At 43.9% G+C, this 17,475-nt stretch overlaps 1 protein-coding gene across 20 annotated transcripts in view; it reads left to right on the top strand.

The window, feature by feature from the left end:
* DLG2 (discs large MAGUK scaffold protein 2) overlaps window positions 1-17,475 on the top strand; it is an 877,737-nt gene that overhangs the window by 148,020 nt on the left and 712,242 nt on the right. For 3 of the 20 annotated variants that reach the window (XM_083609603.1, XM_083609606.1, XM_083609605.1), the window contains exon 1: window positions 2,301-2,740. The exons of 13 other annotated variants lie outside the window; for them this stretch is intronic. In XM_083609603.1, the coding sequence (XP_083465729.1) occupies window positions 2,711-2,740 (30 nt within the window). In that variant the 5' untranslated portion in view covers window positions 2,301-2,710. Of the gene's footprint in view, window positions 1-2,300; window positions 2,741-17,475 lie in introns of those variants that run through there. 4 more of the 20 variants (XM_083609616.1, XM_083609618.1, XM_083609614.1 and 1 more) reach the window with 3 other exon arrangements.

Here is a 17,475-nt window from a genome sequence, read left to right on the forward strand (position 1 = left end):
GCACCACTTTAGCTAATGGGGCCTTCTGCTGCTGCCGCGCTGCCGGAGCATGATTTCTGTTTTCATCCTGAAGCAAAGTTCTTAACCTGAAGCACTATTTCTGGGTTAGCGGATTTTGTAACCTGAAGCATATGTATCCTGAAGCGTATGTAACCTGAAGCATATGTAACCCGAGGTACCACTGTATCATAAATGTTGTTCAGAGTACTGGCTGCTGTCATGGGGTAACTATCACGCCACATATTTCATGAGAGAGAGAGAGTTGTAAAAAGCTGTGATTTCCCATATTCTATTCCTTTACTGAGCCGTGCCTTTGCTCTGCCCTGCGTTCCAGTTCTGCCACAACTAGCCAAATTTCTAAAAATGAATTCTGGAACCGGAGTCTGTGTGGTTTGTTGCACGTTTCAGTTCACTCGGACTAACTCATTTGCTGTCTATTGTTCCCAGAGGGCAGGCCTATAACCAGTAGGTGGAAACTGCAGGGAAGTAGATTTTAACTAAACATTAGGAAAAGTTTCCTAGTGGAAAGAGGAATCTGATTGCCTGGGGAGGTGTCAGGACTCTCACTTTCTGGAGGCATTTAAGCAGAGGCTGGATGGCTGTCTTTCATCCATCCAAGGGGAAGGGCTGTAGCTCAGGGCTACAGCGTCTGCTTTGCATGCAGACGGCCCCAAGTTCAGAACCCAACACCTTGAGGTAGGGCCAGGAGAGACTTCTGCCTGGTGACCCACTGTCCTTCATAGTGAGCTAGATAAACCCATGGTCTGATTCAGCTTCCCATATCTCTAGGTCTGCTGCAGTTCAGGGGTGGCTAACCCACAGCCCTTCAAATAAAATGTTTCTGGACTCCAGCTTCCATCAGCCCCAGCCAGCATGGCCGATGGTCAGTGATTATGGGAGTTGGAGTCCTACAGTGTTTGGAAAGCACAGATTTGACATCGCTGCTGTAGTTGCATCCTGCATTGCAGATCCCTAATTGAGCTGGTGTGTGTGTTGGACTACAGAACCTTGAAGGTCTTTCCCAATGCTGTAATTCTTTGATTTGGATTTCTTCCCGTCTCTAAATCACATCAGTGTGTTTGTGCACATTAATAATACACACTGCGAGGAACCACAATATCAGTGTGGTTGTGTCTGACTCCTTTTGTGTAGTGTCTTAACTGATGCACACATAGACTTATGTGCGTTGGAAAAGAACCTTGATATGACCATACTATGATCACATCAAGATCGCTTGTTTTGTGGTGGTGCTTCAGTGAATACAAGCAGTTTAGTCATTTGTGTGTGGGAAGAATATATGAATGAACTGAAAGCTGCTGCAAAGCTATGTGTGATCCGCATAACATTCAGAAATTCTCCTTCCCTGAAAAAAAAAGGAGAATTCCTGATACTTCCCCTTTGGAAACAACAACAATAAGAAGTAATTCAGAATTTTTTGGAAGTGTCCTTAATTAAAACGCCTGTTTTCCAGACCTTGCTAATTACAGTGCTTTGATTTGGAAACAGATGACAGCTTTCCCTACCTCCCCCAAGAACTGAAGGCAATTTGAAAGAGGGTTTGCTATTTCATCCTGCTTGCACCTGTGGTAAATGGGCTTTGCAGGCTTTTGTTTTTTTTTTTAAACCCCATTTCTAAAACCTGCAGTACCTCTTTGATCAGGACTAGCAATGGGACGAACTAGATGAAATATATGAGCACAGAATGCCTCCTTCGAAGAACTTCCAAGTCTCTTATAGACTAAGTGTCTCCAACTGTCAGTACATACCAAAATTACATCACTCTTGCAGTGGAGATCCTGCTATATAAGAGGCGCATTATAAAAGCACTGTCTTCAGCCAATGGCCTCTAGGACTTAGAATTCTTAGGTGTTCTCCTGCATTAAGCAGCCACCAGCAGCGAACCACATAAGGGATGCTACATATTTGTTTTCTCCTTAACCCTCTATGTTTCTCCCAGGTCCATTTCCTAGCTGTGAATCTGCTTTGAGAAACTATGAGTGATTTAGGCGAGGTGGGAAAAAAAAAACTGCATTGCACACCGCAGCACTCTAGCAAAATGTGTACTTGTGAAGCATGCTTCTAATAATGAGCTATACAACCCCAAAGCTATTGTTTTGGCAGCGCACTGATAGTCCTTTGATGGATGGGCCCAATAGTTGTGTGCATTGTGCTTACTCAGAATTTGCAAACACAAACCAAGTGTTATTTTTTTAAAAGCAGAGATAACACAGAGGGAGAGGGAGAGAGAGAGCGCGAGAAAGAAAAAGAGAGAGACTTGGCAGAGAAAGCCTTTTTTGGGTTATACTGAAAGAGCCGATCAGAATTGTAGAAACAGAGATGATATGCAATGCTTCCTGGTCCCTCGTACGTGTTTGTGGCTCTCCTCTTCACCGTTCAGAACAGACTGCTTAGGGGATATTTCTGATTGCAAGCTGGACAATGCAGCAATCAGGCTGGAGGAGCCACCTGGAAGTTTTGCTTGAGATGCTTTCTAACGGGGCTTCGGGTCCCTGGGAGAATCATCCCTGCCTTTAAGCGATGTGGAGGAGGACTCGAGTTTCTTCTGCGGGGCCTGTCAGGAAGGGAGGGGGGGCAAAAAACGGCAGCCGGCTCCGTAGATTCAAGCCTGTGCATGCTCCTCTTCTATTTCTTGTAAAAGCCTTGCTGATTTGCTTGAGGATTTCCACGTACTCCTGGAGAGCTTATCGGAATGGATTGTCTGTGCATTGTCACTACTAAGGTAGGAACTGGAAAATGTTGCCGTTTGCTTGTCTTTCATTCCCCGCCTGTGATTAAACAGACGGAAGATGTTCTCAGGCTCAGGTTGCGAGATGAAGTGATAACTAAGCCTGGCTTCAGCCGGTATTCAATTCCCCTGACATGACTGTTAAGCTCTATCTATGTTCTGATATACCTCTTTTCTAAACAATGTATTAATTGCCTTTAACCAGAAAGAGGCCTGCATAGTGTGTGTGTGTGTGTGTGTGTGTGTGTGTGTGTGTGTGTGTCTGTCTGTCTTTGTGTGTTTTAATCTTAGATTTTGCTTGCATCTATTAATAACTCAGGTACTAGAGGACATGAAGAAAAAATAGCCTCTGTGCACACATCACAGCAGATTTTAATGAAAATGAGTTAGCTGCGGTTCACCAGTTGTTGCTTTTTGAAACTCTGAGCATTTCATACACTTTTTTTGCTTCTTTTGCCTTAAAAGCCAATCATGTGAAGTTTTGATAAGGACAGGGTTTCTGATTGGAGAATCCAAGTTTTCATAAGGTTAGTCATGATGGCACAGTGGATCCTCCATATTTAGGGGCAGTTTACCTCGGGGCACAAAGCAACACACAATTTGCAAGCATCCTGGAGGGATCTGGCTGGCTGTTCTTGGCAGCAGAATGTTAGTCTAAAGATGGACATTTGGCCTAACCTGGGCTCTTCTTCATCTTTCTAATATGTTGTAAACCACTCAGGATGAAGGGTGGAATATGAATTTAATTAATTAATTAATAATAATAATAATAATAATAATAATAATAATATATGCATGTTAAATAGGACATTAACCTCTCTCTGTGTGTGCAAAAAATATTTCATATGGCTCATTGCAATCATGCTTATGTCAGACCCAGCTCCTTTTTAAGTTGGAGGTGAAGCAAGGCAAGGCAAAGCAAGAGGAGAAGCAAGCTGAAGGAGAAGTGGGTATGCAGCCATGCTAATGAATAGAATCGTAGAACGGTAGAGTTGGAAGGGACCCTGAGGGTCATCTAGTCCAACCTCCTGCAATGCAGGAATCTCAATGAGCAGAGTCCCCCAAAGAGAAGAGTGATGCGACCTGACCTGGAACATTTTGCAAGGGACCATGAGTAGCATCTCATCCTTTCTGCTGTTGTTTCCCCTGTGTTAAATGGTAGATTGTAAACTCATTGGGCCAGGAGCCTGTTCCTTTGTACTCTACAGCACTGTGCACACTGATTACGTAATACGAACATAGAAAGCTGCCTTAAACTGGATCAAACTACTGGTCCATCTAGCTCAATGCTGTCTGCGCTGAGTGATTAGCGGCTTTCCAGGGTTTCACACAGGAGACATTCCCACGAGTCCTACCTCTGGAGATGCCAGGAACTGATCCTAGCTCCTTCTACGCAGATGATGGACCATTGAGCCACAGCTCTTCCCCAGTCATCATCGCGTAATCTGTCCTGACTTTCGTTGGCCACCAGTGGGGGATGATGCACAAGCCACATCCTTGCTGGACACCCCATATTCAGAACACACAACAGCCCCAAATTCCACCAACCTGCAAGTCGCTTCCTTTGTTCCGGCCCCTATAGCCAGGATACTAAGATGGGGGCATGCATGGGGAGTTGGAGTAGCTTGTGCAACCAGAGTTCCGCTTGCTGTTCTATCCCTAGTGTCAAAGAGGCAAGTCTTCTTCAAAGCTGAGTAGTGGCTAATCTCTTTTGCAGTGGGAGCTGCTGCAGAGAAGAAGGAAGAACACACACACACCCAAACTCAGCAAGCAAAGCTGTGGCTTGGTGTGCTGCTTTAGTTATCAGATTATATAATGTACCTTTTTGCACTTGGCAATTTCAGAAATGGAAGGAGTGCAGTGACATTGGTCTCTAAATAGTATGATGGTGCAATTGCGGCCGCCTTTAAGTGACAGATGTAAAGCAGGGAAGGCAAGATGCCAAGAAAGGGATGGTGACATGATAATAATTGAAAAGGTGGCCCCATGTTGCAGGTTGGAGTATTGGAAAGGCAGAAGGCTGTTGTACTTGGTCACTCACTGAGGTATGCACAGACCCACAAGAATTTTCTTACCATTGCCACTTGGTTGCCGCAGAAGAGGTGACACAAGTCTTGTCAATAAACTCTTGTGGGAGGTAAATTATGGAGAGTTAGTGTCCTCTACCGTTTGTGTACTTTGTTGATTGTGTCTCATTTGTGTGTGGGTTGGTCATTCCCTTCCCCTCCATCTGCAGTCCTGCATCTTCACTGATTCAGAGAGAGGTGTAGTTACAGGTAGGTAGCAGTGTTGGTCTGCCGTAGTCGAAACAAAATAAAAAAAATTCCTTCCAGTGGCACCTAAGAGACCGACAAAGTTTGTTATTAGTTATTTCAGTGTATCTGGAGAAGTGTGCATGCACACGAAAGCTCATGCCAATAACAAACTTAGTTGGCCTCTAAGGTGCTACTGGAAGGGATTTTTTTATTTTGTTCAGAGAGAGGTGGTGTAGCACAGTGGCTAAGAGACTGGGCTCCAGGTCAGGAAGTCTATGGTTTGAATATCACCTCTGCCATAAACTCACTGTTTATTTATTTTATTTAAGATATTCATACACCACCTCTGAGTGCAAAAAAGCTCCCTCAAGGCAACTCCCATAAAGCACTAATACAGAATACAATAATATTGCCAATAAAGAAAGAATTAATAAGCCAGAATTATAATACAGTGGTACCTCTGGTTAAGAACTTAATTTGTTCCAGAGGTCCGTTCTTAACCTGAAACGGTTCTTAACCTGAGGTACCACTTTAGCTAATGGGGCCTCCTGCTGCCACCACACCGCCAGAGCCCGATTTCTGTTCTTATCCTGAAGCAAAGTTCTTAACCTGAAGCACTATTTCTGGGTTAGCGGAGTCTGTAACCTGAAGTGTCTGTAACCCGAGGTACCACTGTAAAGCAAACATTGAGCCCAAAATTAACACAAATTTAACCAAAGCAAGCTTTAGTAGTTTGTTAAGGGGGTTGAGGGTTGTTAAGAGAGACCCACCAATTCCGTTAACTGAGCTACAGTTCCCAGAATGGTTTTACAATCAACCCCTCCTGCTAGGGTTTTCCAGGAATTCTAGTTTTGTAAGGGCAAAAGGAGGTCTCCTAATACCCCTCAGCATCCAAAAAAACCCTACAGTTCCCAGGATTCCTTGGGTTGTTATTTATTTCACCAGTTTATATGCTGCTTGCACTGTAAGCTCTAAGCAGTGTGCAGCAAGACTAAAAAGACACAGTAAATATAAAATCAGTTAAAACTAATCATAAAATCGGCAATATTACCTGCTGCAATAAGATCTTCATTGGCGCTGCAAGTTCCGCTGTGGTTCCAACTTGAAAATGCTTGTAGTGTGCTTTGAGCACCTGAAAGCCCTATACAGTACAGATATTAAAAATAATTATTTTGTTACCTTAATGAGAAGCGACTTGCCGAGTAGGGTGGAGCTGCTAGGCTACCTTCCCAGCAGGTGGGGTGCTGTTGCTCCAGCATCTGAAGGGCACCTGGTTGGTTGTGCTGAGCTGGGTGGACCAATGGCATGACTCAGCATAAGGCAGCTTTCTGACTGATGGTGACAGACCTATCCTCCATTAGTATGAAAAGCTAAGGGCCCAAGGTGGCACAATGTTATTCATGCAATTGCCAATTGCATGGAAGATTTTTTAAAAGTAGATTGCAAGTGGGACCCCCAATCTGCATTGCCTCCGCTCCAAGGTGCTGGATAGGGGGATTTAACCCTGCAATCCAAATGCAAATCGGGGGGGGGGGGAGGGACTGTACCTGTTGCCTGCAATGGGGGGAAGCTCACATTGGAGCCAATGAGAGCTCCCTATCCTGTACAGTGCGTTTAGTAGGCTCTGGGGACCTGATCAGGGCTAAAGGATGAAGGACCACTTACTCCTGGGTCAGGTCTCCTGTGCCTGCAATTTACTTTGAAAAATATATCCACAAAGTTGTTAATTGCATGAATGGCATCTTGTCTAGTTTGGCCCAAACTGGTGGCCACCACCACACTTTTGGAGCGGTGAATTCCCCATGTCAGTTATGCAATTAGGAATTTATGCACTGAACTTACTACCAAAGAGTCAGAAGGATGAAGATTCAGAACTAGTAATTGGCAAGGCACTTAGGGAGCAATCTCATAGCAAGCTCTGCTGGGATGAGTGGGTTAGGATCCAGCGGTTCTCCAGCTGAGCCGAGAGTTTCTCAGCACAGATGGGCTATGCTGGCTTGGCTTTGGAGGACCCAACTGGATGTGCCGAGACTGCTGCATCTTAAGCCTGCATAAGCCCCGGAAAGGGTGTGTTCTGGATCATATGCCCATTCAGTTTGGTCATGTGACCTGGCAACCTAGTGAAAGTTAAGCTGCCCCAAAGGGTGGTTACAGGTAGGTAGCTGTGTTGGTCTGCAGTAGTTGAAACAAAACAAAACAAATTCATTCCAGTAGCACCTTAGAGACCAACTAAGTTTGTTATTGTTATTGGTATGAGCTTTCATGTGCGTGCACGTGTTTGTGTTTGTTTCGCCAAAGGATGGTGTAACTCAAACACTATTCATTGGCCAGGCTTAGCCTGGCTCAGCCAGCAGTAGCCCCGCTGCTGAACCAAATTTGGAACTGGTGTAACTTTATATCCGTTGAGCTTTGGTTGGCTGGCTTTATCCCAATTTCTTGTGTATAGGATTGCTTCCCAAGTTCTAAAAATCTTGTTGGCACCTGTCTGTTTTGGGAGACAATGGAAGAGTGCACCCTTGGGGGTGAAGTCAAACCGCTGGATAGTTACAACACCTGCAGTGAAGAGACGTGTTTATTGCAGGTGGGGCAGATGAAGGTGTCTTGCTGCTACAGTTACCAAAGAGGTCATTGGGACAGCTCCATTGTGGCTGCCTCCCATTGCTGAATACCCATCGCTGAGGCTCACAAGTAGGGGGAGGGCTATTTTGCTCATGTCCTGCTTGTGGGATCTGATTGCTTGCTGTGAAAACTGAGGACTGGACTGGACTGCCCATGGGATGAGTGAGCAATTTGATCCAGTTTTGCACATAAAGACAAACCAAAACCCAGCCATCCTTTGAAGTTCAGCCTCCTCTGAATTTTGCAATGCAGTTCTCCAGCCAAGTAATGTGTGCAAGAATGTATATACAGAGGTAAAGTATCCATAGAAATGCTGAAATTAGTGACGATAACATTAAAAAATGCATTTCTTTAGGGGAAGCTGGTTTGCAAAAATGTGCGTATTAGGCTGTAAATATGTGATTAGGAGAAATTCGTATTAAATGCCGGTGAATTTTCGCAAGGACTTCTTCATTTACTTGTAAACTGAGGTGGAAATGTGTGGAATTGAACACAAGATCGGAAAAATGAGAAAAGGAGAGAAATCTAAATTAACAGATTTGCTGGATGGCCCTTTAGCATCATCCAACAGGGCTCTTCTCCTGTTCTTATGGCACTTGGGAGAATTGAGTTCAGCGTTAGAATATACAATGCAGAGATTACACAGCTGTATATGGCTGTACCTAGCATATGTTGGGGAGAATGTGGCAGTTCCTGTGTCACTGGAGCAACCCACCGGAGCAGTCTTAACATGAGTATGGGATGTCAGTACTTGTAGCCATTAATTATGCATACAGCTCAGGTCAATCAGTAAACAACTGCTATGGGCATGTGAGAGTAAATCCAGATTCCTCTGAAGATGATGATGGTGGTAGCGGCAGCAAAATGTTCAGGTTCAAGTCATTCTGTGCAGTGGAATTCATCTTTGCAATATAAATGAAGTAAGTGCCAGGGACAGCTCCATTTTTGCACTGATGTACTTTCTAGAACCTTAAAATTCATGCTCAGGAGCCGCAGATGCTCTTCGCCTGGAGCATCTGAGATTGAGATCAACGTCCTTGGCATCAGAGAAGTAAGCAACATCTGTTATATTTGCAAATGTTAGATGTATGTGTACTAGGCTGGGCCTGAATTCTATAAAGCTCTGAAGTGCACTGCTCATTCACACCCCCCTCTGAACTTTTTACAAATAAATTAGCGTTGGGTATTGCAGCTAAGATTTAGCTGTTTCCGGTTGTATTTAAAGTGTGTATGTGTGTGGTTAGTCATTTATTAACTGCATTTATTGCTACATTTTAGACTTTAGAGGAAGAGTAATAAGAGAAAAGGGATTCCTTAGGTTGAGTTCTATCCATGCAAGTAAATTATTGATTATTGCATCTTCATTATTTATATAGCATGGAAAATGTTGATACTAAGCTCTGCGTGCAAAACTGAAACAACCAGCCATGCTGGAAAACTCACAATCTACTTGATGTGAGCCAAGGAGCAAAAGAAATGGTGGAACAATCATGTGACAAAGGAATTTAAAATATTTAGCATTCATATAGAACAGGGATCACGACGTCGTGCCTTTTAGAGGTCGTTGGACTCCACTTCCCATCAGCCCCAGCCATCACGGCAAATGGTCAGAGATGATGGGAGTGGCAGTCCAGCATTTGGAGGCCACCACATTGGCTACCCTGATATAGAACTTCCTAATGTTCAAAGCATCACATGCATAATCTATCTTTATATACTGCTGTCAGTGTACATGGCATTCTACAAAGTATGACAGGTCCCCGTTCCAAGGGCCTTAAAGTCTAAAATAGACACAACACAGGAAGGGAAGGGGGAGGAGGAGGCATGGGCAGGCAGCAGGGGAATGTGTTGTTGTTGTTGTTTTAATTCCACCTACTTTGCTAAGTTGTGTATTTATTACCTGCCCTTCACCCAAAGGTCTCAGAGTGAGTTAAAGCATTAAAACACGGTGTTGAAAACAATTTAAAAGAACTGTCAAGCACAGAAATAAGGTGAGTCCTAAAAACATAGAGTGTTGAGAGCCAGGGTAAAAAAAGTGCATCTTCAGCATTCTGCAGAAGCTGTATAATGAAGGTTCCAGATGTACCTCTGTGGAGAGGGAGTTCCATAGTTTAGGGGCTGCAAAAGAGAATGTCCTCTATTGGGCCGTCACTCCTGGGGCTCCAAGGGTGGTGGAATGGACCAAGAGGACCCCCTCTGCTGATCTCAGCACCTGAGGATCTGTAGGGAAGGAGGCAGTTTTTCAGATATTTGGGGCCCGAGTCATTTAGGGCTTTGAACACTAGTGGGAGGACTTTGAATTGAGCCCGGAAACAAACTGGCAACCAGTGCCGCTGTTTTAAAAGAGGGCTTGTTCTATGGGATCTAAATGGAACCCCAGCCAGTAATCTGGCTGCTGCGTTTTGACCAACTGAAGTTGGTCAAGGTCAGCCCTACGTAGAGCGCATTGCACCAATCCAATCTGGAAGCTAACAGAACACAGAGTACATGGGGTTGTACCTACTTTGGATCAGAGTGATGATTCGAAGTTGGAGCTTATATGTGGAAGGGCTGTAGTCAGGTTTGGTACCAGATTATGGGAGGCCCCCAGCAAGGTATTCTCTGAGCTCCCCAACTGGCAGGGACGTCCGGGCTGTCAGGATGAGGATGACCCAGAGAAGGGCACCATCAGCTACTGGGGGCCCTCAGGACTCGTCAGGAGACCTCAGCGCTCCTGTGGAACATGAGGATGCTCCAGATGGGCTGGAGGACTAGGGCCAGCAGGCGAGCAGGAAGACGGCATGGAATATATAACTGAAGTGGGCACCATACTCTTTCTCCCAAAAGCCTCTGGATTCAAACACAGTGTTTGTACTTTGGTGGGCAGCAGATGCATTTCTGTGTGTGTCTGAGGGGGAATATGGCTACTCACTTTTTCCTTTCTGCAATGGGGCATTAAAATGAAAATGGAAATCCTGATTTTTCCAAATTGTGCCCTTCTACAGCTTGTGGGCCCTGGTTTATAAATTATGGTAAGAGCACATGCATTGCACACAAATACAAAAGGAAAAAAAAACAACACAGCACAGTATATCCGGAAGAGACCTAAATCAGATAAGTAGAGTACTTTTATACCAGCAAGAGCCGCAAGTCCTGTAAGGTTTCCATTTTGGGGAAGTTCTACAACATCCAGGTCAAGAATTCCTGAGAGTTGAACCCTTTCAGTTTATTATCCCAGTTCACAATTTCAAGGAAGTACTTGGGTCTTAGCCTTAAGTGCAGTTGCTGCCGACATGCTATCTGCCCTTTTCCAAATGATTTCACCAGCTTCCAATTTGATCCCTGAACCCGGCTTGTATTAGCATGTTAACCCCACAGTCCCCAAACAAGCCTACATGCAATATCTGAAGATTAATTAAAAGGAGTCTGTTTCCTTCATAAAGTTTTTCGATTTTTAAAGAGTTGTCCTCATCAAATGAAGGAGATGAGAGTAAGGATTTCAAAATTCAATTATAAAAAGGACCACTGTGATAAGAGAGTTAAATCAGGCAGAAGGTTCGCAATTACACGTGAGCAATCCCATTAGGGTTCAGAGTACACATGCAAGGCCAGTGCCTCAGCTGCTATATGTTGGCATAGCTCTATGAAGCTGTGGGAGCTTTGCTGATTTCCACAGTAATATAGATAATATTGCACTGGAGAACATAAACAGTATTTAGTATCGTATATCATCTCCATTCCTTTGCAGCAAAAGATGTTCAAGAGTTGGTGCCATCAAAGTACAGCTTCTGACTTCCTCTACTCTGAAACAGCAAATAATTGTTTTGGGAATGACCGTAGCTTTGTGGTAGAATACATGTTTTCCATGCAGAAGGTCTCAAGTTCTGTCCTGACATCTCTTCGTCTAGGGTTGGTAAAGATCCCTGTCTGAAACCCTGGAAAGCCCTTGCCAGTCAGTGCAGAGTAGATAAACCAATGTCCTCAGTCCATATAATGCAGCTTTCTAGGTTTAGCCTTGTAGCACCTTAAAGACCATTTGATTTATTACGGCATTAGCTTTTGTGGGCTACAGTCCACTTCATCAGATGCTTGGTGGTTACCTACTTCATCATTTGACAAAACCTGGTGCCTTTCATGATGACAATTTACAGAATGGACTCTAGTCTATGAAAACTTGTGCTCTTTTACACCTAGGTAAAGGTAAAGGGACCCCTGACCATTAGGTCCAGTCGTGACCGACTCTGGGGTTGCGGCGCTCATCTCGCTTTATTGGCCGAGGGAGCCGGCGTATAGCTTCTGGGTCATGTGGCCAGCATGACTAAGCCGCTTCTGGCGAACCAGAGCAGCGTACAGAAATGCTGTTTACCTTCCTGCTGGAGCGGTACCTATTTATCTACTTGCACTTTGACATGCTTTCGAACTGCTAGGTTGGCAGGAGCAGGGACCGAGCAACGGGAGCTCACCCTGTCATGGGGATTCGAACCACCGACCTTTTGATCGGCAAGTCCTAGGCTCTGTGGTTTAATCCACAGTGCCACCCACATCTTTTACCTTACCATGCACCTTAAAGACTGATTCAAGGTGTCAAAAGACTCTGTTTTGTTTTTGTGGCAACAGACTAACAAGACTACCTTTCTAAAAATTGCCTCCATCCTGAGATCCTTGTGGCCAGCTTATCATTGATGCACCAGAAACCTACATGGATTCATGCTGTGTGTTTTGAATGATAAATGCAGAGTAAACATGGATTCTTATGGCCAAATATTCCTCAGAAAATTGATGTGGGCAATTCATTCATGGTAGAAATGTACATGCAAACCTGTGTTGTTGAATTGTTCAAAAAGCAGCCAGTCATGACATGATATCATGCAGGCACCTGGAATAACCCTAGTATCTGAGCATAACATAAACTGCAATCCTATTCATGCTTCTTTGGGGGTAATTGAGCTCAGTGGGGCATACTTCTAAGAAAGAATGTGCAAGAGAGGTTTTTTTGGGGGGAGGGGGGTGTAAAATTGCTTAAAGCATACGGCATGATGGTTCAATCCACTGGGGAAATCAATTATCTGTAGCCTCTGAGCACTTCAGGACATGACTCTCACCAAATCTCTTCTTCTCTCAATTTTCATGCCATGGTACTTGGGCTGCTGTTCAGAACATGTTTTTTGGACCACCACTTCCTTTCATGGTTGTTGCTCAACTGTTGTTAATGGCCATATTCAATAAATATAGCATGCATTGCTATGTTCTTACTCTGCACTGGATAGAGGTTCCTGATTAGCTAAGTACTGCAACCCCCTTGTTTTTCAAGTCAAACTATGGACCCCCTACTTTTGAAAATGTTGATACCTCTATGGTAGTTTTTGCTATGTGAATGGTGCCACAGACCACTAATTGGGAACTACAGAGGTAGAGTATTTCACTCTGGGTATGGGACCCTTCCATCATGTACGCATTGAACATACCATTTTGGCTTCCTTGACTTCAACATCTGATATGAAGTGGACCCCCTGCAACCACAGTCACTGAGACAACCACTGTTTGTCTGCCATTGTCACCACATCCAGGACCATGGACAGCTCTCATTGCTGTTCCTCATGTTGGCACCACGTCTTAGGGTGGAGCCACATAACACATTGAAGTCCATGATTCCAACCCACCCCCAGCTAATTATGGAGCTTGAAGTAGAAGGTTTTCCTGTTGTGGCATCCAGAATGTGCAACTAAATGCCCCAACAAATTCGGTTGTCTGCATTCACTTTACAGCCAGGCTATTGCTTTCCTAAGATGCTTCTTTTATGACCTGCTTTTAATTTATCTGCTGTGGAGGATTTCCCTTTTTTTAGCCATGACTCTGTTCAGTATTCATTTTAATGTTTTAACTGCTGCTTTTGTGTGAGGTGTGGGTTTGCTTTGTATTTCTTATTTAAAACTATTGTTTTAATGGTCCCCCCCCCAAAAAGAAACTTTGTTAGGTAATACTCCCTGGAGTATTTCTGATAGAATATAAGTACAGAAATGAATGGCTAAGTCTGGCATTTTCTGCTAAAAGTCATTCCCCCAAAGGAGCTTCCCCCTTAACCATCTAGCAGAAAAGATACCGTATTTTTCCATGAATAAGATGCCCCCATGTATAAGACGGCCCCTATTTTGTTGTGCCCTGAAGGAAGAAATCAATATTTTAAATACTCAAAATTGCTACAATTGTACAGCTTTCTTGGGGAATTCGCCCAAATTCGCCGCCGCTGAAGGAGGCAGGCAGGCAGGCGGGCAGGCAAGGCAGGGTGGATAGGCAAGTGAGTGATTGACAGTTAGCAAAAGGTAGCGGGACGAACAGCTAAAGCACTGGACAGTATTTTTACGCGTATAAGACATCCCCCGTGTATAAGATGAGCCCCTATTTTGGACTAAAAAGCTAAGCAAAAAACATTGTCTTGTACGCGAAAAAATATGGTACATGTACGCATATTTTTTTCCTAGTGCTGTCAAAGCAGCTGGGGGTCGGTTGGGGAAATGGTATGAAATGAAAAGCTTAAGAAATTCCACTCTCTCTGTACCAGTCTTTCAGATTACAGCCTCAGCAGCTGCACACACACACACACACACACACACACACACACAAACCCAGAAGAACCGTGGAATGACCCTAGGTACGTCAGTCTCATATACACACCTGAGCCATAAATTGTGGCACACTGTCAAAAACCAGAGCTATGTCTCTGACTCGCCTTTCTCCTTTTGTTTAGTAAATCTGCCATGTGTCCCAATGATAGTCTTCAGTTCTCCCTAGTCTTCATTGGGGACCTCTCCTGTCACTATCTAGTTCTGCTCGCAGAACTGTTAAGAGTTCACACCTATCGACTCAAAATTCACGGTAAATTGTTCTAAAGCAGTGGGGAGTGGGTTATCAAGTGCCCCGTGAAGCGTTTGCACACAAATTAGACATCAGGAGACAGGGAGGGATAGTAGAAGATAAATTAAGTCAGTCCTCCAAGGCCAAAATGGTGGTAAAAATCTAGATAGTTAAACCCCATGACTAATTCCTTCTTGAAGAAACTGTAGCATGTAAACAGCATAGAAATGAAGAAATCAGTGTGGAGGTTAGTGTGAGACTAAACTCAGCATTTGTGATGTACAAGTATACCCAGAAGAAAATCTAGAGAATCTACTCTGCTCTTTTAATACTTAACACCACTGTTTGCATCACTTTTTCTGTTTACACCAGAGATGGCAAGTGTGATATATTACAAACAAGGCAGCACTGAATATTCTCCAGCTTAAATGTTCACATGAAGCTAGCATATTTGATGCAGCCAAATTACTTAAGGTAAAAGTACTCAATTGTTCAACCATTGTTTAAAGGTCATTCAGTCATTTTTCTCCCTCTCTGGCTGCTTCATCTGTTCGGTGCCATTTTCTTCCTTCTTTGCTCTCATTGTATTTAGCTTCATTTGCCCACACTTCTGTTAAATCCCATTGGCTGTGGTGACTCACATGACACCATTACATACTTTATGTGAGAAGCCAAGTTACAGGGAACCAGGCAGAGGGCCTTCTCGCTAGTGGCATCCGCCCTGTGGAACGCCCTCCCACCAGATGTCAAAGAGAAAAACGAATACCAGACTTTTAGAAGACATCTGAAGGCAGCCCTGTTTAGGGAAGCTTTTAATGTTCAACAGACCACTGTATTTTAATACTTTGTTGGAAGCCGCCCTGAGTGGCTGGGTATAAATAAATTATTATTATTATTATTATTATTATTATTATTATTATTAAGCGATGCAGCTGACGGAATCAACTAGGTTATGAGGCAGTGAGGGCAAATTAGGCCATCAGCAGTGAGAGTAAAATGAGGGAAAACAGCACCAAGAAGAAGAAGTATCAAACAATACTAATTTGTTCAAAAGTATCAAACAATACGTATTTGTACTGTGGATCAGTGAAGCTGGGAGGGTTGGTTTTTTTTGCAGATCAGTGACACTGCTTTGAGATGAAACAAAAAAAGGAAGTTTGGCTTAACTCCAATTTCACACCTTTCCTTATCAATCTTTACATTTTGGTACAATTGTAACAGTTAGGTTTATGGAACTTATGGTTCAACTCTTACAACAAAAGTTCCAAAATGATTTACAACAAGATTTTTTAAAAACCAACCAACAAACGCAGAAATAAACTACATAAGCATATTAAAAACTTAGTCAAAGTAAGCCATTTGGTGCTGCCCAAATGGCTACTAAATAAATGTAAAGGTTTCCCTAGTGCTGAAACAATGACAAAGTTGGCCCCTGGCAGGCCTCTTTGGGGTGAGCCATCCATGGATGGGGAACTACTACAGAAAAGGCCCGTTTTCTCATTGCCTTCATCCACATCTCCACTGGAAGTGGCAGACAGAGAGAAGCCTCCTCAGATTAGGATCTCTACATCTGGGCAGTGGCCTGTTAGGTATAGTTCATTAATTTAGCCAGCTAATCTGCTACTTTGGGAGTTTGCAAAATATGAATACAGACTTTTGAAATCCTTTATGTGTTTTCCGGGGATATTTTTTTTTTGTCAAGAAACCTCATGAAAATCATGTGCATTGCCTATACATATTGCAAGTGGAACAGGTTGTAATTATATCTTGTCAAAAGCCCCCTTTTCCTGCTCTTCTTTATTCCTTTAAAAATATGGTAATTGCCCCTTTCCCCCTTGTAGTTAATTTTAAATTTCTGGAAGAATTAAGCCTGTTAAATCTCATCATTCTTTCCTCCCCCACCCCCTGTTGGTCTCTATGGTAGCAGCAAGAATAGAATTACCGTATTTTTCGCTCTATAACACGCACCTGACCATAACACGCACATCGTTTTTAGAGGAGGAAAACAAGGGAAAAAACATTCTGAATGAAACAGTGGATGTATCATTTTTGTGCTTCATGCTGTGGCCACAGACATGTGATCTGATGGTGAATTTGGGGTGACCCAATGCAAAAATCCTGAGAATTCCTGTGGATCCATGCTTTGTAACCACGTTTTTGCACCATTGCAGCCCCAGGCAACAGTGGGTGCGTGATTTTTCTGGTGCAGGCTGTAGCCATGGACATGCTATGTGATCTGATGGTGAATTTGGGGTGACCGAATGCAAAGATCCTGAGGATCCCTGTGGATCCATGCTTTGTAACCACATTTTTGCACCATTGCAGCCCCAGGCAACAGTGGGTGCGTGATTTTTTTGGTGCAGGCTGTAGCCATGGACATGCTATGTGATCTGATGGTGAATTTGGGGTGACCCAATGCAAAGATCCTGAGGATCCATGCTTTGTAACCACATTTTAAATGGAGAGCGAAGGAAAAACAAAGAAGGGACAAGAGGTGGTGTGCAGAGAAGCAGCTGGCTAAGAATGCAGGAGAGGGATTTAACGGGAGGGAGAAAAGAAAGGCAAACGTTTCCCCCCACCCCAGCCATTTCTTTCTTTCTTTCTTTCTTTCTTTCTTTCTTTCTCTCTCTCTCTCTCTCTCTCTCTCTCTCTCTCTCTCTCTCCCTCCCTCCCTCCCACCCTCTCTCTCTCTCCCTCTCCCCCAGCAGCACCGGAGCACAGAGAGGAAATAGAAGGAACACAGTCTGCTTTCCTCTCTGCTTGCCTGGAGGGGAGGGGCTTTCCCTGCTCTTTGTTCCGTTTCAGCAAACACAGCAAGGAAACAGAGGCGGGTGGGCAGTAAGACCCTGAGGCAGAATGCAGGAAAGCCGCAGCTTCCTCTTTTCAGATTTCCCTTCTCCGTGAAGCGCGATTTGATTTTTGCCTGATTTTTCGGCTCCAGGGACCACACATTCGCTCAATAACACGCACACACATTTCCCCTTCCTTTTTAGGAGAAAAAATCTGCGTGTTATAGAGGGAAAA

The sequence above is a fragment of the Podarcis filfolensis genome (genome assembly GCF_964270895.1).
Source record: "Podarcis filfolensis genome assembly, chromosome: 4".
NCBI lineage: Eukaryota > Metazoa > Chordata > Lepidosauria > Squamata > Lacertidae > Podarcis > Podarcis filfolensis.